Genomic DNA, 23,202 nt, shown 5'->3' on the forward strand with positions numbered 1-23,202 from the left:
AATGCAAAAATAACCAACACATAAGAATGTAAGAGAAGCCATGTTGGGTCAGGCCAATGGCCCATCCAGTCCAACACTCTGTGTCACACAGTGGCCAAAATTTTTTTATATATATATACACACACACACACTGTGGCTAATAGCCACTGATGGACCTCTGCTCCATATTTTTATCTAAACCCCTCTTGAAGCTGGCCATGCTTGTGGCCGCCACCACCTCCTGTGGCAGTGAATTCCACATGTTAATCACCCTTTGGGTGAAGAAGTACTTCCTTTTATCCGTTTTAACCTGTCTGCTCAGCAATTTCATCGAATGCCCACGAGTTCTTGTATTGCGAGAAAGGGAGAAAAGGACCTCTTTCTCTTCTTTCTCCATCCCATGCATTATCTTGTAAACCTCTATCATGTCACCCCGCAGTCGACGTTTCTCCAAGCTAAAGAGTCCCAACATATAAAGCAGACAGATGGAAATCTTCACCATGCTACTGTGGCCACATAGGAGAAAGTCATTCAAAAAGTATGATGGGAGTAAGGTTTTATTATGACCGTTATAATTCAAGAAGCATTTTAAGGTAGCTGCTGAGCTGATACAGTTTAGTATACCTTCCAGTGATGTCGGGTGTGTGGCATATGCAAATGAGTTATGTGAGTTGTGCTAATGAGCTCCGGCACCTCTTTTTCTACAAAACGACCCCTGGTAGACAGCTGTTATTCTTTAGACAGCTTTTCTGTTGTTACTCTTGACTTGTGTGTGAGATTATGTCATAGAGCCAATCGGCAGGGGTGGGGAACAGTGACTCTCCAGATGTTTTTTTGCCTACAGCTCCCATTAGCCCCAGCCATTGGCCATGCTGGCTGGGGCTGATGGGAGTTGTAGGCAAAAAACATCTGGAGAGCCACTGTTCCTCACATAGTGGTTAAATGTGCAGACTCTTATCTGGGAGAACCAGGTTTGATTCCCCAATCCTCCACTTCCAGCTGCTGGAATGGCCTTGGGTCAGCCATAGCTCTCGCAGAGTTGTCCTTGAAAGGGCAGCTGCTGTGAGAGTTCTCTCAGCCCCACCCACCTCACAGGGTGTCTGTTGTGGTGGAAGGCGATAAAGGAGATTGTAAGGCGCTCTGAGACTGATTCAGAGAGAAGGGTGAAGTATAAATTTGCAGTCTTCTTCTTCTTCATGGTTTAATCATTTACATTTTATTAATCTATTGCTGATAATATAATTTTATATTGCATGGAATTTAATGAGGTGTTGTTGAAGAGCTGGTAAAATTTGTTCATATTTTATGCATAGTGGTTTTTGCAGACCTTAGGATTCCAGATCCACTGTGGCCCTCAGTTGTCTGTATCCCTAATTCAGCGTAAGGCAGCTCCTTGCACGTGTCTCAGAGGTGACCCAGATTCTCCGTCCCTTCCCAGGTACGACATCGTTTTCCTCCCTCCCTCTTTCCCCATCGTCGCCATGGAGAACCCGTGCCTGACCTTCATCATCTCATCCATCCTGGAGAGCGATGAGTTCCTCATCATCGACGTCATCCACGAGGTGGCCCACAGCTGGTTTGGCAACGCGGTCACCAACGCCACGTGGGAAGAGATGTGGCTGAGCGAAGGGCTGGCCACTTACGCCCAGCGTCGGATCACCACGGAGACCTACGGTAGGCCACGGTAGGGTGGTGGGGGTGGCCAGGGCTGAGACTGGCCCAGAGGAGGGAGGGGAGCGGGAGATGGCTGGAGGTAATCCCGCCCATTCAAAAAAAACGGACTCAGGGCAGCTAACAGTCATAATAAAACCAACAATCTCAATTACAGGTATAAGACGATAAAAAGCAATTTACAATTTAAGACAAAATATTGGTGCTATGCAGAATCTTAAAGCATAGGCGGATCAGATTATGTTAGATCTTATGTTTATCCGTTGGTGGTCCTTCTGGTCGAACTGCTCAGCAGCATAGAAGTGGCAGCCTTCTCCCACTAGTTACTATAGGCCTGTTTAAAACGTTCAGTTTTACAAGCCCTGTGGAATTGGGAGAGATCCCATGGGGCTATTATGGCCTCAGGGAGAGCATTCCACAGCATCGGTGCTGCCACTGAGAAGGCCCTGGCCCTTGTAAAGCCTAGTCTGGCCTTCCTTTGTCCAGGGAGGGAGAACAGATTTTGAGTTCCCTTCGAGGGAAAGGCAAACCAGGAAAGAGATATGGAGGCAAGAAAGGTTGGTGGAAGTTAGTATTGAGGAAACGGTCTAATTTCAGTATCCATATACATCAACAACCTTGTATAAAGCATATTATTTTGTGCAGAAACAGAAGCTTGACTCTCTCTCTCTCGGCTTAACTTTGTGAACGAAGATTTAAGAAAGGTGTAGTAGTCCATGTCTGTTGCAGGCTCGCTGGTGGCTGACAAGACCAATGCGGGACAGTTAGGTCCACATAAGGGGACTAAAAGGGATTCCCCCTTTTTTATATTTTATACTCCAGGATTAAAAGATAGATATGAGTTACCACAAGTGGAATACTAAATGACAAAACGCCTCTTTTTAGATAGGCCCTCGATAAAATTCACACAGTTATTGACCACTTGTTTCACTTCTGAAATCATAGAGAAATAACAAAATGACCTATAGTCCTATAGTCTAAAGCGAGGCGGCCAAACTTGCTTAACAAAAGAGCCACATAGAATAAATGTCAGATGTTTGAAACCTGCAAGACATGAATGTCAGCTGCTTGAGAACAGGAAGGAAGGAAGGAAAATGGATGGGGGTGGTGGAGGTGGAAAGGAAGCTACTTTAACTTTAAATGCCTTCTCCAAGCCACTGGCTGACTTGGCTTGGAGAAGTGATTTAAAGAGACAAATGCCCTCTCCAAGCTGCCCAGTGGGGGCTTCAAGAGCCGCACAATATCTGTGAGAGAGCCACATAGATACTTTGGAACAGGTTCTCTCTCTCTCTCCCTCTGAAACTGGAGGGCAAACTACTCTTTCAAACATCTTGTGTGGCTCTCAAAGCCCCCACTGTCCCATCAGCCAGCATGGAGAAGGCATTTGTTTCTCTAAATCACCTCCAAGCCAAGTCAGCTGGCAGCTTGGAGAATACATTTAAAGTTAAATTTGTTTATTCCCTATCTCTCCCTCCCTCCCTCAACTGTTTCCTTCCTTCCTTCCTTCCTTCCTTCCTTCCTTCCTTCCTTCCTTCCTTCCTTCCTTCCTTCCTCCCTTCCTCCCTCCCTCCCTTCCTCCCTTCCTCCCTTCCTCCCTTCCTCCCTTTCCTCCCTCCCTCCCTCCCTCCCTCCCTCCCTCCCTTCCTCCCTCCCTCCCTTCCTTCCTTCCTTCCTTCCTTCCTTCCTTCCTTCCTTCCTTCCTTCCTTCCTTCCTTCCTTCCTTCCTCCCTCCCTCCCTCCCTCCCTTCCTCCCTTCCTTCCTCCCTTCCTCCCTCCCTCCCTCCCTCCCTCCCTCCCTCCCTCCCTCCCTCCCTCCCTCCCTTCCTCCCTTCCTTCCTTCCTTCCTTCCTTCCTTCCTTCCTTCCTTCCTTCCTTCCTTCCTTCCTTCCTTCCTTCCTTCCTTCCTTCCTTCCTTCCTTCCTTCCTTCCTTCCTTCCTTCCTTCCTTCCTGTCTTGTAGCCCTCAAACATCCTATGCTTATTCTGTGTGGCTCTTACATTAAGCTAGTTTGGCTGCCCCTGCTATAGGGTCGCTGCCAGTCATCCCCCTCCCCTTCTCATAGCTTCATGTGCTTCTGAATTCCCTGACAGTTTGTCAAACCCCAGGCTAGTTCTTTCAAAACGAACTGCTCTCTTGTCGCTAAAGAAATGCCATTTTTAAAAAAACCCAGGTGCTGCCTTCACGTGCCTGGAAACTGCCTTCCGCCTAGATGCCCTCCACAGACAAATGAAACTCCTCGGGGAGGACAACCCTGTGAGCAAGCTCCAGGTGAAGCTGGAACCAGGTAGGCTGGGATAAGCAACCTGCGGCTTTTGCTAAGGCCAGCCAGCTAGACGTCACCAGACTCTCTTTGGCACCCTGTTTGAAAACACTGGCGTTTTTTTTCCCATGGCAGTCATAGAATCATAGAGCAGGGTCATCTAGTCCAACCCCCTGCACAATGCAGGAAACTCACAAACACCTCCCCCTAAATTCACAGGATCAGCATTGCTGTCAGATGGCCATCTAGCTTCTGTTTAAAAACCTCCGAGGAAGGAGAGCCCACCACTTCCCAAGGAGGAAGCCTGTTCCACTGAGGAACCGCTCTAACGGTCAGGAACTTCTTCCTAATGTTGAGCCGGAAACTCTTTTGAGGTAATTTCAACCCATTGGTTCTGGTCCGACCTTCTGGGGCCACAAAACAATTCCACACCATCCTTCAAGTACTTGAAGATGGTGATCCTATCACCTCTCAGCCGCCTCCTCTCCGGGCTAAACATGTCCATCTCCTTCAACCTTTCCTCATAGGACTTGGTCTCCAGACCCTTCACCATTCTCGTCGCCCTCCTCTGGACCCGTTCCAGCTTGTCTATATCCTTCTTAAAAATGTGATCCCCAAAACTGAACACAAGACTCCAGGTGAGGTCTTACCACCTGGAGTCGCTTGCAGTCTTACGTTTCGGAGACCGAAATGACCAGCTGGTATTGGGTCAGTTCTGTCAAAGAAATGCAGTGTCGTGGAGGAGCGTTAGATAAATTCTTATATGCTCAGAAGCATATTTTATAAATCACCCGACACCTCTTTGTAAAACAACAAGTTAAGCTTTACTGGAGAACTGTTTTACAGAGTGATAACTAACGAACTGCACGATACAGCCTATAATAGAAGAAGAGAAGCAGTTGACTTGCAACTGAAAAAGAATGCTCAGCGATGCAAATTAGCCCCCTCAAACTAACCAGTGAACAAGCAGTACTTCACTTTCGCATTACCTGATGTGCTGCCGACTTGTAAATCGTAACAGGGAGACACGGGGTTGCCAACTCTGGGTGGTGAAATTCCTGGAGGTACGGGTGGAGGATGCGGTTTGGGGAAGGGGAGGGACCTCGCCGGGGCATAATGCCACGGTGTCCACCCTCCAAAGAAGCCATTTTCTCCAGAGGAAATTATATCTGCAGCCTGGAGTTCAGTTGTAATTCCAGGATATCTCCAGGCCCCACGTGGAGATGACAACAATATAACTAAAGGGACCACGGTGAAATGCTGTGATGCAGGAAATACGATGAACGCCATGCAAGAAGTCTTTAACAATGCACATACTATAGGTTTTTAGCCATCATTTCTACCAATTAAATTTAATATTTTTTAAAACATCTGGTAAGTTTAAACATCTGATAAGAGCCAGTTTGGTGTAGTGGTTAAGTGTGCGGACTTCATAGGACTTGGTCTCCACAGCCGGGTTTGATTCCCCACTCCTCCGCTTGCACCTGCTGGAATGGCCTTGGGTCAGCCATAGCTCTCTTATCTGGAGAACTGGGTTTGATTCCCCACTCCTCCACTTGCACCTGCTGGAATGGCCTTGGGTCAGCCATAACTGTCTTATCTGGGAGAACCAGGTTTGATTCCCCACTCCTCTGCTTGCACCTGCTGGAATGGCCTTGGGTCAGCCATAGCTCTCTTATCTGGGAGAACCAGGTTTGATTCCCCACTCCTCCACTTGCAGCTGCTGGAATGGCCTTGGGTCAGCCATAGCTCTGGCAGAGGTTGTCCTTGAAAGGGCAGCTGCTGTGAGAGCCCTCTCAGCCCCACCCACCACACAGGGTGTCTGTCACGGAGGGAGAAGTTATAGGAGATGGTAAGCCGCTCTGAGTCTGATTCAGATAGACGGGCGGGGTATAAATCTACAATTATTATTATTGAAAATTCCAAGTTATACAGAACCTTGTTGAATGAAGCAGTGTCAAGTAGATTAATTCCATACATAACAAAATTCTACTGTGCATAAAGTACTATAGTATATGTAGCGTAGAACATATTATTTAGCATTTAAGATAATGTCCAATTCGCCAATAAATAAATACATACATATACACACACATACATCAATAAAATATCTAAAAAGAAACCTTTGCTGGCATTTCTTTCTTTATTTTTGCCTCCAGCCTTACCCGACTGCTCTCTCCACAGGTGTGAATCCCAGCAATCTGATGAACCTCTTTACATACGAGAAAGGTTACTGCTTTGTTTATTACCTGTCCCAGCTCTGCGGAGATCCAGCACGTTTCGATGCCTTCCTCCGAGTTAGTAACTTGGGTTTTTCAGGGATCGGGCAGTGGTGGTGGGTGTCTGTTCTACATGTGTGCCCGCAAAGACCCTTGCCCGTTTGCATTCTTCAGTCTCTGTATCTAGATCAGGAGTCCTCATCGTGATGCCCATGGGCACCGTGGTGCCTGCTAACAACTTTCCTGGGGCCCACTAAGTGTAGTGGTTAAGAGAGCCAGTTTGGTGTAGTGGTTAAGTGTGCAGACTCTTATCTGGGAGAACTGGGTTTGATTCCCCACTTCTCCCCATGCAGCTGCTGGAATGGTCTTGGGTCAGCCATAGCTCTCGCAAGAGTTGTCCTTGAAAGGGCAACTTCTGTCAGAGCTCTCTCAGTCCCACCCTCCTCACAGGGTGTCTGTTGTGGGGGAGGAAGGTAAAGGAGATTGTGAGCACTCTGAGATTCAGAGTACAGGGTGGGATATAAATTCAATATCATCATCGTTTCTTCTTGACTGTTGGAGATTTGATTGGCTGTGTGGTTTTTTTTTATGATGAGGCAGTACTCCCTTTAAGTTATAGGAGTTTGAAAAAAGGACCAAGTTATAAAGCACCCTCATACCTTTCCGATATCACTTATGAGAGATATAGATGGGTTTTTTTCAAGCTCACGCTTTGATACATTTCTTTTCACAATTCTACACAGTAGATTTCCTCATCTGCCTTTGCAGTAGCATTGTTGTCCTTCGAGTAATGTGGTTGAGTCTATCCAGAGGTGGAATTCTAGCAGGAGCTCCTTTGCATATTAGGCCACACACCTCCTGATGTAACCAATCCTCCAAGAGCTTACAAGGCTCTTTTTTGTAAGCTCTTGGAGGATTGGCTACATCAGAGGTGTGTGGCCTAATATGCAAAGGAGCTCCTGCTAGAATTCTACCCCTGAGTCTATCACTCTTACACTGCGAATATTATCAAGAAGAAAGACTCCAGATACTTATCCCATTACTCTCCAGACTTCACCCTGAAATCCTTCAGATATATCTTCCAGGAGACAGTCAAAAATTTGTAGCAAAAATTTGTGTATCAGCTCTTAGAAAGCGAAACTCGACAGGATCCTAACCTTCTTTGATACTACTAAACATCTAAAGCTACACAAGACCGGTGTTGATCTGGATAACTACAGAAAAGGTACTGATTGCTATCTTTCATTCCAGGACTAATTAAAGTTAAACAAAATAAAACCAGAAGGTGGGAAATTGAAATATTGAAAGCTTGGAAGAAGAAGAGGGGGAGAAGGGGCGAAATTTGGACTTTGTAAATTTAAAGGACATTGCTAAAAAGTGGAAAGGAATTTATTGTTTGGTCTACTTGCGGTTTTTGAGAAAAAGCTCCGTCATAGAATTGCAGTTCTCACAGTCAACACAGGAAATACGTCAAGTATTGTGAGATCTCTCTACCAACGAAAACGGGATTTGGTGGCAAGTAAAGCAGGAAGTATTGGATGAAAAAGGGAAATCATCGAAGCAGCTAGCCTACTCTAGGACTATAATACCATAGAAAAACATCGGCGGCCATTGCTGGGAGGCTAACGTTTAAATAAAACTTTTAAAGTGTTCGGGACAATAAAAATTGGTGGAGCCGACAGAGGTGAAGCTTATAAGGTAAATGCTATTGGACATTATTGTTAATAAACTATTTCAGAATCCTTAGAGGAAAAAAGAAAAAAAAAATTAGAGTGAGGCAGAAAGTCGCGACCGCCATTTTGGGAAAAATAAAAAAATTAAAATTAATATCTGAGCCCAGGAGGCTCTGAGGATGGTGAAATTAGGCCCATTGAAGAAAGCAAGCTTCATTCTTTTAAACCTGATAGTTGAAATTTAATTTGGTGAAGTCAAAATTTTTGGTGTTTTTACATGTCAGACCACAAGCAAACCCGTGCAAGGACTGCTTCATTGGAAAAAATGCAGGAACAATTAGAAGCAATGGAAGCCAGGATAATGAAAGGGATGAAGGAGATGATAACTGCTTCCAAAAAACAAATTAGAAAAGATATTGAAGAGCTAAAAAAAGATACAGAGGATCTCAGGAATGAGACTGTGGTAACATCAAAGAAAATGCAGGCGGTGGAAGGGAGAGTGAAAGTACATGATTCCACCTTGTTAAAAATACAAGAAAAAGTGGCAATTCATGACTGCAAATTGATGGAGACCCAGATACGTCTGAGAGGAGTACCTGAAGATGAAGAAACTGACTTGAAAGAATATATAATGAAAATAATTGCAGAATTTCTGGAGAAAGATCTGAAGGGACTAGAAGTATGTATGACCATATGTATAGAGTGAACTCACTTCATGTAAAAAAAATAATCTACCAAGAGATGTGGTTATAAGATATATGACAAAAGAAATGGTGGGAAAGATCATGAATAAAAACTTTGAAAAGACATTGATAGTGGGAGGCAGTAGAGTAAGAATTATGAAGGAGTTGCCAAGACAAGTGATAGATGACAGAAGAGCATATAAGAAATTGACAGAAAAATTATGGGACAATGAAATGAGGTATAGATGGATAATACCTGAAGGTTTGAGTTTTGAACTTCAAGGAAAAAAGATTACAATTACAAATACACAGGAACTGAGTAGATTTTATGAAGAACACAAAGAATTTGCACCATGATGGATTACAAATTGTTATCTTGGAATGTAAATGGACTAAATTCACCACAAAAAAGAAAGGCAACGTTTCATTGGATTAAAAAGCAAAATTGTAATATAGTTTGCCTACAAGAAGTACATATCAAACAAAAGGATTACAAATTTTTATGGAATAAGCAATTGGGACTAGAATTTTATTCACTGGCTGAACAGAAGAAAAGGGGAGTAATTTTTTATATTAAATAAGAATTGGATCCGAAATTAGTGCTTAAAGATAAAAATGGAAGATTTGTAGCGGTAGAAATAATATTAAATATAAAAAAAGTTGTTGGGACTGTATGCACCAAATGGAGCAAAGGATTTTTTTTTTTAAAGACGTTATACAACAATTTGGTGAAGTGACATATGATCAAGTTTTGATAATGGGGGACTTTAATGAACAATTCAGAACACACTGGATAGGTCTGGGGAAAAAAAATAATAAGGAAGGAAAATTGCCAAAGTCTTTTTTTGAATTAGTCAAACAAGAAAACTTGGAAGATATATGGAGAAAATTTAACCCTGAAGTACGGGACTATACCTTTTTTTCAGCAAGACATAATACTTTTTCCAGAATTGACATGTTGTGGGGCACCAAGGATTTAGGCCTTATAACAAAGAAAATAGAGATTTTACCTAAAATAGGGGCTGATCATAACCCAATAATGTGGATTACAAAATTGTCTAAAAAGTCAAGATGATGGAGATTAAATGATTTACTACAGAAAAAAGGAAATAGTGACATCTCTAGAAAAATGAAACTAAAGCTTTCTTCCAAATAAACGATAAAGAAGATATAGAATTTCAGACGGTGTGGGATGCTTATAAAGCAGTAATGAGAGGAATATTGATTACATTGAATAATAAAGACAAGAGGGCAAAAGAAAAACAGATGCTGGCCATTCAACGTGAAATAAAGAAAAAAGAAGGGGAACTGAGAAAAAGGCTAGGGAAAAAGAAAATTATGAGGGAGATTACAATATTACAAACAGAAATGAGACATTTGTTAAATAAAGAACTGGAATGGAATCTGAAAAGATTACAGCAGAAATCTTTCGAGGGAGCAAATAAACCTGGAAAATATTTGGCCTGGCAACTGAAAAAAAAAGAGAGAAAGCAAAATTATTAATAAAATTGTGGCTGATGGAAGAGAGATGGTAGATCAAGAAGGAATAAAAGGAGAATTCTTTAAGTACTATGCCAAATTATTTAAGGGTGTTAAAATAAAGAAAGAAAAGATGGAAGCATATTTACAAAATATTAAAATAGCACCTTTAACAGAAAATATGAAAAAAGTTTTGAATGATCCAATTGAAAAAATAGAAATTGCAGCGATTAATACAATGAAAAATGGAAAGGCACCTGGGCCAGATGGATATACAGCTAGATTTTTTAAAACCTTCAAAGAGGAATTAATACCGAATCTTCAGAAATTGATGAACATGATTAGAACAAAAGGGAAAATACCAAATACATGGTAGGAAGCTGTTATTTCATTGACTCCAAAAGAAGATAGAGATGTCACAAATGTAAAAAAGTTATAGACCAATCTCACTATTGAATAATGATTATAAAATATATACAAGAATATTGGCAGAATGGCTTAAATAATATTTGATAAATTTTATAAAGGAGGATCAAGCGGGGTTTCTCCCCAAAAGGCAAATAAGAGACAATATTAGAACTGTTGTAAATATTGTAGAATATTATGAAAGACATCCAGAAAAGGAAGTAGCATTATTCTTTGCGGATGCAGAGAAAGCATTTGATAATTTAAACTGGGACTTTATGTTTGCAGTAATGGAGAAAATGGAGTTGGGGGGGAAACTTTATCAGGATGATAAAAGCAATATATACTGAACAACGTGCAAGGCTATGTATAAATGCAGATCTTACAGAAGATATGATAATTAGCAAAGGTACAAGACAAGGCTGTCCGCTTTCCCCACTGTTGTTTATAATGACTCTTGAAATCTTACTGATGCAAATCCAAGAAGACAAAGAAATAGAAGGATTAAAAGTAAAAGGATTTACTTATAAATATAGAGCAGTTGCAGATGATATAATGTTTATAAATGAAAATCCCATACAAGTAACACCTTTGTTGTTAGTTAAAATACAAAAATATGGAGAATTGGCGGGACTTTATATTAATAAAGAAAAATCAAAATATGTAAAAATATGCAAGTAAATTAACAAAAGGAATTGCAGAAGCTAACGGGTTGTGAAGTTACCTCTAAGGTAAAATATTTGGGTGTGGAGATAACAATGAAGAATATTGATTTGTTTAAAAACAATTATGAGAAGTTATGGCGTAAAATATGATAATATGGAATAAACTTAATTTGTCATTGCTGGGCAGAATAGCTGCAATTAAAATGAATATTCTGCCAAGAATAAAGTATTTGTTTCAAACTATTCCAGTTGTGAAAGACAGTAAACAATTTAATATATAGCAAAGAAAAATCTCAGAGTTTGTGTGGGCTGGGAAGAAACCAAGGATTAAAATGAAAATTTTAACAGATGCAAGAGAGAGAGGAGGATTCCAATTACCAGATTTAAAATTATACCATGAAACAGTTTGTTTAGTGTGGATAAAAGAATGGGTGATGTTGTTAAATAAAAACCTCTTAGCGTTGGAAGGTCATGGAAATAAATTTGGCTGGCACGCTTATTTGTATTTTTCTCACCATTATGTAAGAAACAATTTGTTAAATACGTGGATGAAGTATAAGAAATATGGGGATGAGAGAAAGCCGTTATGGATAGTGCCAGCAGAAGTAATAAAAATAACAGCTGAGACGGGTGAAGGAAAGTGGTTGTCATATAATCAATTATTAAAAATACATAGTGGCAAAATAGAATTGAAAACTGCTGAAGAGTTGAATAATAAATATGATTGGTTCCAAATGCAACAAATAAAGAGTTCGGTGGAAAATGATGATGATGATGATGATGATAATAATAAATTTATTTTTGTATCCCGCCCTCCCCTGCCAAAGTCAGGCTCAGGGCGGCTCACAGGACATGGTATAACCATGATTTCAATAAAATACAATCATTACAATAAAACAGATTAAAATACGGTTGAATTACATTTATAAATTAAGTTAAAAATTAGATAAAACAGTTAGCCATTATAAGTTATTAATTAAGGTGCTACAATTCAGAAAAACTGAAGGAATAAGAAAAGAACAAACAGAAATGGGAAATGTTCTGCTTGGAGATAATGAAAAATTAATTTCAAAACTATATAAATTACTTTTAAAATGGTCTACGGAAGATGAAGTAGTGAAATCTCAAATGATTAAGTGGGCAATTAATGTAAATAAATAAATACAGATGGAAACTTGGAAATGTTTGTGAAAGAATTCTATGAAGCTTTCGACTTGTCATAGTATTAAAGAAAACTGTTTTAAAATGATGTATAGATGGTATATGACTCCTAAAAAGTTAGCAAAGATGAATAATAAGATGCCAGACAGATGTTGGAAATGTAAAAAACATGAAGGTTCTTTCTGCCATATTTGGTAGACTTGTGAAAGAGCAAAAAAGTATTGGCAGATGATTCAACAAGAAATTTCTAGGATCTTGGGATATGAATTTAAGCACATTGCAGAGACTTTTCTCTTGGGATTACAAATGGAAAAATTTCCAAAAGAAGACAGAACTATAATTTGGTACTTGCTTTCAGCTGCTAGGACATGGTATGCGCTGTTATGGAAGCAAGAAAAAATACCAGAGAAATGGGATTGGATTGTAGAAGTTATGACATGGAGTGAAATGGACAAATTAAGAAGAATTATAAGAGACTATGATTTAGAAGTTTTTAAGAAGGAGTGGAAAAAGTTCAGAAGATATGTAGAAAAAGAGTGGGGGAAAAAAGGACATTGGACAATTTTTGATAATGATTAAGTCTTAGAAGGAAGAAGAATATTAATTTTTGTTTTTTATTAGTTAAGGGTACCTTTAAATATTAGTATTTTAAGTATATAACACCGGCGGGGGTCAAGTAACGGGGGGAGGGGTGGTTAGAAGGTAATATATGGGATAGATTAAAAAAAAGTTATTAATGATGCAAGAAAGAGATATTGTTTCCATATGTTACAAATAAAATTGTTTTAACTGAAAGCGAAACTGTCCGGCTAAGGGAAATGTTGAAATGTGAATTTCCTTTTTTAATCTGGGATCCTACATTTTTGTAATCAATTTTTAAAACTGCCTTTTCATCTGTTTTTAACCTTGCTGGTCTTTTGACCATAATAAACCTGATTGATTTTTTTTTTTTATTGCTGCTTTGGGATCAGCTTCCACTCATTTTGTACGTGGCTCCACCTCCTGAAGTGGCCATTGTGCGGCACCCATTTCGTGGCTGTGTCCACCACACTATGCCAGAATTCCAGGTGTTACAATTTGAATACAGTATATATGGACAACACACTGCAACAAACAATAGGTGTTATCACCCTGAACGTGGAATTCTTTCTCTTTTTTTGTTAAACATAAGAACAGAAGAACACAAGAGAAGCCATGTTGGATCAGGCCAATGGCCCCTCCAGTCCAACACTCTGTGTCACATAAGAACATAAGAGAAGCCCTGTTGGATCAGGCCAATGGCTCATCCAGTCCAACACTCTGTATCACATAAGAACATAAGAGAAGCCATGTTGGATCAGGCCAATGGCCCATCCAGTCCAACACTCTGTGTCACATAAGAACATAAGAGAAGCCCTGTTGGATCAGGCCAATGGCCCCTCCAGTCCAACATAAGAACATAAGAGAAGCCATGTTGGATCAGGCCAATGGCCCTTCCAGTCCAACACTCTGTGTCACATAAGAACAAAAGAGAAACCAGGTTGGATCAGGCCAATGGCCCATCCAGTCCAACACTCTGTGTCACATAAGAACATCAGAGAAGCCCTGCTGGATCAGGCCAATGGCCCCTCCAGAACAACACTCTGTGTCACATAAGAACATAAGAGAAGCCATGTTAGGCCAATGGCCCATCCAGTCCAACACTCTGTGCCACATAAGAGAAGCCATGTTGGATCAGGCCAGTGGCCCATCCAGTCCAACACACTGTGTCACATAAGAACATAAGAGAAACCATGTTGGATCAGGCCAATGGCCCATCCAGTCCAACACTGTATCACACAGTGGCAAAAAAATTCACACACTGTGGCTAATAGCATAGTTCCATGGTCCTGAGGAAGACTGAAGAAACCCCTGCCACTCCAGAATAGGGAACTTGACTGTTTGAATTCGTCTTGAACCTACAAGGGACTTTTGAGAAAGTGCTATACCACTGTGGAACTGTTAAGTTTTCTTTGTATTTTTTGGAAAGAATTCCATGTATAAAGTGATAGAAGAAGAAAAAGAAGAGCAGATTTATACCTCGCCCTTCTCCCTGAATCAGAGACTCAGAGCGGCTTACAATCAATCTCCTATATCTTCTCCCCCCACAACAGACACCCTGTGCGGTGGGTAGGGCAGAGAGGGCTCTCACAGCAGCTGCCCTTTTAAGGACGACCTCTGCAAGAGCTATGGCTGACCCAAGGCCATTCCAGCAGCTGCGAGTGGAGAAGAAGACTGCTGTAGATTTATACCCCGCCCGTCTCTCTGAATCAGAGACTCAGAGCAGCTCACAATCTCCCATATCTTCTCCCCCCACAACAGACACCCTGTGAGGTGGGTGGGGCTGAGAGGACTCTCCCAGCAGCTGCCCTTTCAAGGACAACCCCTGCCAGAGCTATGGCTGACCCAAGGCCATTCCAGCAGCTGCAAGTGGAAGAGTGGGGAATCAAACCCGGTTCTCCCAGATAAGAGTCCGCGCACTTAATCAGGGCACCAAACTGGCTCTCTGTTGTTCGTTGCATTGCGTTGCGTCGTCCATATATACTGTATTCAAATTGTAGTAATCATTACGCTCAGGGGTCATTTCGTAGAAAAAGAGGTGCTGGAGCTCATTAGCACAACTCATTTTCAAACACCACACACCCCGACATCACCGGAAGGTGTACTAAATTATATCAGCTCAGCATCTCCCTTAAAATGCTCCTTGAATTAGAATTGTCATAATAAGACCTTACTCCCATCTTACTCGTTCGGTTACTTTCTCCTCGGTGGCCACAGTGGCCTGAGGAAGGTTTCCATCTGTCTGTTTGTCATGTTTTGGTGATTTCCCCATTTTTTTGAAAGCATCGTAACATTTAGAGGTTCCAGAGCTCTGCACCTGTGAGCTCTTGCCCATAATGAGGCCTGATTACACTGAATGAAATTTATACTAAGTCTTTATTGAATCACAGCATGGGGTGTGTGTTTTTTTACCTTTGTACTCCTCTGGGTCACCGTGAGTCCCTAGATTTCTGTCTTAGATTTCCAGAGGCACCTGCATGTTAAAAAAAAATTATTGCTGATGTAGATATTGCTGATGGAAGAAGACTGCAGATTTATACCTCGCTCTTCTCTCTGAATCAGAGACTCAGAGCAGCTTACATCTCCTCCCCCCACGCAGGCACCCTGTGGGGTGGGTGGGGCTGAGAGGCTTACAAATCTTTTATATCTTCTCCCCCCACAACAGACAGTCTGTGAGGTCGATGAGGCTAAGAGAGCTCTCACAGTAGCTGCCCTTTCAAGGACAACTCCTGCGATAGCTATGGCTGACCCAAGGCCATTCCAGCAGCTGCAAGTGGAGGAATAGGGAATCAAATCCGGTTCTCCCAGATAAGAAGAAGACTGCAGATTTATACCCCGCCCTTCTCTCTGAATCAGAGAGAGCGGCTTACAAATCTCCTATATCTTCTCCCCCCACAACAGACACTCTGTGAGGTAGATGAGGCTAAGAGAGCTCTCACAGTAGCTGCCCTTTCAAGGACAACTCCTGCGATAGCTCTGGCTGACCCAAGGCCATTCCAGCAGCTGTAAGTGGAGGAGTGGGGAATCTAACCCGGTTCTCCCAGATAACAAGACGACTGCAGATTTATACCCTGCCCTTCTCTCTGAAGGCTCAGTGGAAGAGCCCCTGCTTGGCATGCAGAAGGTCACAAGTTAAGTCCCGGGCATCTCCACCCAAAAAGGATCAGGCAGTCGGTGATGGGAAAGATCTCATCTTGAGATCCCAGAGATCCACTGCTAGTCTGAGTAAACAATACTGAAAGAGCCCCATGGCGCAGAGTGTTAAAGCTGCAGTAGTGCAGTCGGAGCCCTCTGCTCACGATCTGAGTTCGATCCCAGCGGAAGCTGGTTCAGGTAGTCGGCTCCAGGTCGACTCAGCCTTCCATCCTTCCGAGGTCAGTAAAACGAGTCCCCAGCTTGCTGGGGGGAAAGCGTAGATGACTGGGGAAGGCAATGGCAAACCACCCCGTAAAAAGTCTGCCGTGAAAACTTTGTGAAAGCAACGTCACCCCAGAGTCAGACATGACTGGTGCTTGCACAGGGGACCTTTTCCTTCTCTCTGAATCAGAGACTCAGAGCAGCTTACAAATCTCCTATATCTTCTTCCCCAACAATAGACACCCTGGGTGGGGCTGAGAGGGCTCTCCCAGCAGCTGCCCTTTCAAGGACAACCTCTGCCAGAGCTATGGCTGACCCAAGGCCATTCCAGCAGGTGCAAGTGGAGGAGGGGGGAATCAAACCCGGTTCTCCCAGATGAGAGTCCGCACACTTAACCACTACACCAAACTAACCCAAGGCCATTCCAGCAGGTGCAGTTGGAGGAGTGGTGAATCAAACCTGGTTCTCCCAGATGAGAGTCCACACACTTAACCACTACACCAAACAGGCTCTCTGTGGACTTCAGGACTCAGAAATTCACCTTGGGGTGAGAGAGGAGGTAGAACAGGAAGCAGTGAAGAGGGAAAGTCAAAGCAAGCAGTCAAGGTGGCAACATCTGACGGAGCTTCTGCTCATTTTCTCAGAAGCAGCTTTTAATTGGTAGCGGAGTTCCCCCTAAGCTGAGTCAGTGTGAGCTAGTTCGCGGTATTTCCGTCTCCGGCTCGCACGTTTTTTCGTAACCCACCCGCTAATCTCTCTTCCAGGCCTACATCGAAAAGTACAAATTCACCAGCGTCGTGGCTCAGGACCTCTTGGACTCCTTCCTGGCTTTCTTTCCAGAACTGAAAGAACAATGCATCGACAGCAAAACAGGTGGGGGAGAAAAGAGCATCAGCGACATGAACCCATGAACTCGTGCACCGACATTGGAGTAACAGCACGGGTGCTACATGTGTGAGATTCTCAAGCCGGGCTGTCTGGAGCAGAGAGGGGATCGAATTCCTTTTGTGTCCAATGCAGACGCATCCGATAGGCAGTGAGCAGAGGCTAGCTCTAGCTCAAGGGGAGTGGATGGAGGTTTCTCTAGATGAGAAGCTTACTAGATCCAGCTTTCTAGGCACAGGATGGTGATTTAACTGCTGCTGATGTTGCTGCAATTAAGATTGGAGCATTCAGAAAGGGCTGTGGGTCAGTGGTAGAGCATCTGCTTGACACACAGAAGGTCCCAGGTTCAATCCTTGGCACCTCTAGTCAAAAGGGACCAGGCAGTAGGTGATGGGAAAGACCTCAGCCTGAGACCCTGGAGAGCCATGAACTGGGCCTGTAGCTCAGTGGTAGAGCATCTGTTTGACACACACAAGGCCCCAGGTTCAATCCCTGGCATCTCCAGTTAAAAGGCACCAGGCAGGAAGGAATGGAAAAGACCTCAGCCTGAGACCCTGGAGAGCCATGAAGTGGACCTGTAGCTCAGTGGTAGAGCATCTGCTTGACACACACAAGGTCCCAGGTTCAATCCCTGGCATCTCCAGTTAAAAGGGACCAGGCAAGAGGTGATGGGAAAGACCTCAGCCTGAGACCCTGGAGAGCCATGAAGTGGACCTGTAGCTCAGTGGTAGAGCATCTGCTTGACACACAGAAGGTCCCAGGTTCAATCGCCGGCATCTCCAGTTAAAAGGGACCAGGCAAGAGGTGATGGGAAAGACCTCAGCCTGAGACCCTGGAGAGCCATGAAGTGGACCTGTAGCTCAGTAGTAGAGCATCTGCTTGACACACACAAGGTCCCAGGTTTAATCCCTGGCATCTCCAGTTAAAAAGGACCAGGCAGGAGGGGATGTGGAAGACCTCAGCCTGAGGCCCTCTGCCTGCATGTGTAGACAAGACTGACCTTGATGGACCAAGGGTCTATGTGGGGAGGGCTTGGCCTGCAGAAGGTCCCAGGTTCAATCCCCAGCATCTCCAGTTCAAAGGGCCAGGCAGGAGGTGACGTGGAAGACATCAGCTTGGGACACTGGAGAGCTGCTGTCAGTCTGAGTAGGCGATGTTTATCTTCATGGACCAGTGGTCTGATTCAGAATAAGGCAGCTTTGTGTGTGTGCCCGTTTGTTAGGGGCTGGCCAGGGCTGAATGGTGGAGCATCTGCTTGGTGTGCAGAAGGTCCCAGGTTCAATCCCCAGCCTCTCCAGTTAAAAGGACCAGGCAGGAGGTGATGTGGGAGACCTCAGTCTGAGACCCTCTGCCTGCCTGAGTAGACATTGACCTCGATGGACCAAGGGTTTGATTCAGTATAAGGCAGCTTTGTGTGTGTTCATGTATGCTTAACAATCCTCCAGGGCAACAGCTCATCAAGAACTTTCCCAGGGAGCTAAAGGGTCTGTTTTACATTTGGAAGAGCTGTGGCTCAAGGGTAAAGCATCTGCTTGGCATGCAGAAGGTCCCAGGTTCAATCCCCAGCATTTCCAGTCAAAAGGACCAGGTAGCAGGTGGTGTGAACCACCTCTGCCTGAGACCCTGGAGAGCCATTGCCAGTCTGAGTGGACAGTACTGACTTGGATGGACCAAGGCTCTGATTTGTTATAAGGCAGCTTCATGTGTGGCATGCAGAAAGTCCCGAGTTCAATCCCAGCATCTGCAGTTAAAAGGACCAGGCGGTAGGTAGGTGGATGTGAAAGAGCTCAGCCTGAAATGCTGGAGAGCCACTGCCAGCCTGAATAGACAACACCGACCCTGATGGACCAGTGGTCTGATTCGGTTTAAAGCAGTTTGAAGCATGTGTAATCTAGAAGCCCATGGTTTGGAGCCGACTGATCAAAGCCGCCAAAGTAATACACCGTCTTACAGTTTGCAAAAATATACTACAAGGACTGTGTACAACGCATAATAAACAATACAACATTGATAGAGGCCAGCGGTGCTAAGGCCTTTTAAAGTGACAGAAACCCCAAGGGGGCCAAAAAACCCCATCCCCCAATGAATAGATATAAGTCCAAACTTGGAAGTAGTCCAACTGAAATTCACAAGGTGGGTGCTCCTAAGGAACATAGCTTCAATGCAGCTGCTTTCTTAAAAAGACCTCTCTCTAGATTTTTGACGACATTTCGATTCCTTTTTCAGTTTTAATGGCTCAATTGTTTAGGAATCCTGTTCTACATTCTTTCAGAGCCCAGTGTTCACATGGAAAATGAGAAGCTTAATGCTACGATTAAACAGTTGAGCCGTTAAAACCGAAGAAGGAATTGAAACGGCATCAGAATCTAGAGAGACGTCTTTTTAAGAAAGCGGTACGTTCCTTAGACGCACCCACCTTGTGAATCTCAGTTGGACTATTTCCAAGTTTGGACTTCTTATCTATTCATTGGGGGATGGGGTTTTTTTGGCCCCCTTGGGGTTCTGTTACTTTAAAAGGCCTTAGCACTAGTGGCCTCTATCAATATTGTATTGTTTATTATGTGTTGTACACAATCCTTGTAGTATATTTTTGCAAACGATAAGATGGTGTATTAGTTTCAGTTTCAGTTTGCTTTATTACGGTCCATGACCAAATACACAGCACGATGCAGGCCGACAGCTACATAAAAATTGTAACAATCAAGATGGACCTAAATAGGTGAAACGTGAGATATTTAAAAAATAAATGTGAAAATAAAATATAGGACATTAGTATCACAAATAATACAGTAGTGGTCAAACATCTTCGAGCTTAGTAAATATAGTACATATAATAAAAATTTAAAAATTATACAGCTCGAGAAAAAATATTAACTAGAATACACTGGTTAAAATTACAATCTGTTGTCAAAGATTTCGGGTTTTCACGGCTGGTAACATCATTAGGGTTTGTAGAATCTTTCGGGATCAAGTGCCGTGTTCTACTGGAGAAAGTTTTCCTTCCAGACGTTTCGTTCTCAGCTGCGGAGAACATCCTCAGTGGCATTGCAGCCGGAGCAGGCGCTCAGACCTTCTTAGCTGCTGTGCATTGAGTGGGGCCAGGGCTGCTGGAGAGCTGCTATTTGTAGGCTTACAATCTGTTGCCTCGACGTTAACTTGTAAGAACCATAAAATGCAATTTGATTGCATGGGAACAAAATTTGGCAACTTTATGCATGGTCTCTGTATTTATATCAGTTTCAGTAGCATTTGTAGCAGTAGTATACAGAGTACTCAGCATTTGTAGCAGTAGTATACAGAGTACTCAGCATTTGTAGCAGTAGTATACAGGGTACTCAGGCATTTAAAAAAATAAAATACAAGCTTGGAAATATTCAAAAAACAGTCAATTCAAGACCCCTTCTTTACATAATCCTCACGAATTCTCCTAGCTGCCGCCATAAATTTGGCACACTTAATTGTGAATTGGGGGTTAAAATCTGATAACAGCGTATTTCTGATTTTGGAATCAGAAAACCCGAGACATCCCTCCAACAAAGAATAAATGTACCTGGCTCGTATGCCAGGGTATAGGCCACACCCAAACAAAACATGGTCAATGGTGTATTACTTGGTGGCTTTGATCAGTCTACTAATTACACCAAGTGCCCTTCAAGCAGCATAGCTTGGAGCCGGGCAGGGTTCTGTAAGAAAATGTTACGCTACAGGGAAACTGAAACCATTGATAAAGTTTGTGGTCCAACTCACCGTTGGTCCTGGCACATATCCGAGCACTGCTGAATCTGTTGTCATTTGGAGTTCGTGCTGCTTAAAGCTCAGGAGGTGGAAGAAGAGGAAACAAAACATGTCTCACAGCTCATCTTCCCACAACAGAGATGTCAGGCGGTGCATCGCTTACTGTGCATCCCTTCTATAACAGGCCTAATTGCTCCCAGGCAACCTGGCACAGGTTGGCACAGGCAACCTGCAGGATGTTTCCCCAATTTGGTGTAGTGGTTAAGTGTGCGGACGCTAATCTGGGAGAACCGAGTTTGATTCCCCGCTTCTCCATATGCACCTGCTGATGTAACCTTGAGTCAGTCATAACTCTCTCAGAGCTGTTCTCTCAAGAGCAGTTTCTGTCAAAGCTCTCTCAGCCCTGCCTACCTTGTCAACAAGAGAGCCAGTTTGGTGTGGTGGTTAAGTGTGCGGACTCTTGTCTGGGAGAACTGGGTTTGATTCCCCACTCCTCCGCTTGCACCTGCTGGAATGGCCTTGGGCCAGCCGTAGCTCTTGCAGAGATTGTTCTTGAAAGGGCAGCTTCTGGGAGAGCCCTCTCAGCCCCACCACCTGACAGGGTGTCTGTTGTGGGGGAAGGAGATAAAGGAGATTGTGAGCCGCTCTGAGTCTCTGATTCAGAGAGAAGGGCAGGGTATAAATCTTCAGTCTTCTTCTTCCTCCTCCTCCTCTCAGGGTGTCTGTTGTAGGGAGGGGAAAGGGAAAGGAGATTGTAAGACACTCTTGAGACTCTGAGTGAAGGGCAGGGTATAAATCCACTCCTCTCTTTTTTTTTCTTCTTCCCTGTGGCATTGGCTTTCCTGGCTCTTGTTATTTTTTACCTTGCTTGGATGTGAGCGTTTTTCTTGTTGACAAGATGGTTTCCCCAGTTAAGGACATTCTGTAGAAGGATGCAGAGAAAGGCGGAAGAGTACAGAGGAAACAAATATTTATTTACTTTCCTGCATTTCTCTCCATTGAGTACCCAAAACATCTTACATCCTTCTCTCCTCCATTGGGGACCCACAACAACCCTGTGAGGTAGGTGAGGTTGACAGTGTGTGACTGGCCCAAGGACATCCAGCAAATTTCAATGGCACGAGTGTGGATTCGAACCAGGGTCTCCCAGATCCTCGCCTGACACTAACAGCTGCCCCACAATGGCTCTCGTAATCCATAACCAGAGTGTGGGACATTCAGAAACCACAATTTGCTTCCCATGCGTTGAACTGGATTTTCGACCCCATCGGATCAGTTGACACAAGGAGCCAGTAAAGTCCCATTTGTCCTTTTGTCACAGCTAACTCTGGCCTGGTTCCCCATCTGAGCTACTGCTTCAGTGCAATGAAAATTAAGCTTCTTCAGCCAAAGGGTGATTAACATGTGGAATTTAATGCCGCAGGAAGTGGTGGCAGCTTCAAGCATAGATGGTTTCAAGAGGGGACTGGATAAACATTTGGAGCAGAGATCCATCAGTGGCTATTAGCCACAACGTTTATGAAACACTCTGTCTGGGGCAGGGATGCTCTGTGTTCTTGGTGCCGGGGGGACATCAGTGGGAGGTCTTCTGGAGTTCTGGCCCTGCTGATGGACCTCCTGATTGCACCTGGGCTTTGGCCACTTTGTGACACAGAGTTCTTGACTGGGTTGACCATTGGCCTTATACAGCTTGGCTTTCTTGTTCTTATGTTAAGCTGCTAAAAACTCTCTGGGCAGTGAAGCTCTGGGGGATAGATGTAGGTGGAGCTGTCCAGGACCCTGGCTTATGGTGACCTCCAGATTAGGAGTTTTTCAAGGTGTGAGACAGATGTCATTTGCTCTTGACTGCCTCGACATAGCAACTCTAGATTTCCTTGCTGGTATTCATTCAAGTGCTAACTTAAGACATAAGAGCGTAAGAGCTCTGCTGGATCAGACCAGTGGTCCATGTACTCCAGCATCCTGTCACTCACAGTGGCCAACCAGTTCCTCTGGAGGGACAACAACAGGACATAGAGACTGAGGCCTTCAGAAGAACATCAGAAGAGCCCTGCTGGATCAGACCCATGAGGGTCCATCCATTCCAGCATCCTGTCTCTCACAGTGGCCAACCAGTTCCTCTGGAGGGCCAACAACAGGACATAGAGACTGAGGCCTTCAGAAGAACATCAGAAGAGTCCTGCTGGTTCAGACCCATGAGGGTCCATCCATTCCAGCATCCTGTCTCTCACAGTGGCCAACCAGTTCCTCTGGAGGGACAACAACAGGACATAGAGGCTGAGGCTTTCAGAAGAACATCAGAAGAGCCCTGCTGGATCAGACCCATGAGGGTCCATCGAGTCCAGCATCCTGTCTCACACAGTGTCCAGCCAGTTCCTCTGGAGGGCCAACAACAGGAAATAGAGACTGAGGCCTTCAAAAGAACATCAGAAGAGTCCTGCTGGTTCAGAC

General features: G+C 43.8%; 2 protein-coding genes and 1 non-coding gene across 3 annotated transcripts in view; 2 read left to right on the forward strand and 1 right to left on the reverse strand.

The window, feature by feature from the left end:
* Positions 1-23,202, reverse strand: part of LOC132574464 (cytochrome P450 2J2-like) — a 585,507-nt gene that overhangs the window by 448,278 nt on the left and 114,027 nt on the right. The gene's annotated exons all lie outside the window — the stretch shown is intronic.
* Positions 1-23,202, forward strand: part of RNPEPL1 (arginyl aminopeptidase like 1) — a 60,306-nt gene that overhangs the window by 25,250 nt on the left and 11,854 nt on the right. The window contains exons 6-9 of the mRNA XM_060242716.1: positions 1,418-1,653; positions 3,821-3,934; positions 6,095-6,207; positions 16,896-17,004. Coding sequence (XP_060098699.1) covers positions 1,418-1,653; positions 3,821-3,934; positions 6,095-6,207; positions 16,896-17,004 — 572 coding nt within the window. The remainder of the gene's footprint in view (positions 1-1,417; positions 1,654-3,820; positions 3,935-6,094; positions 6,208-16,895; positions 17,005-23,202) is intronic.
* On the forward strand, positions 17,449-17,520 carry TRNAV-GAC (transfer RNA valine (anticodon GAC)). Its single transcript has one exon. It is a non-coding gene; the product is annotated as a tRNA-Val (tRNA).

Source organism: Heteronotia binoei, chromosome 6 (genome assembly GCF_032191835.1).
Source record: "Heteronotia binoei isolate CCM8104 ecotype False Entrance Well chromosome 6, APGP_CSIRO_Hbin_v1, whole genome shotgun sequence".
Taxonomy (NCBI): domain Eukaryota; kingdom Metazoa; phylum Chordata; class Lepidosauria; order Squamata; family Gekkonidae; genus Heteronotia; species Heteronotia binoei.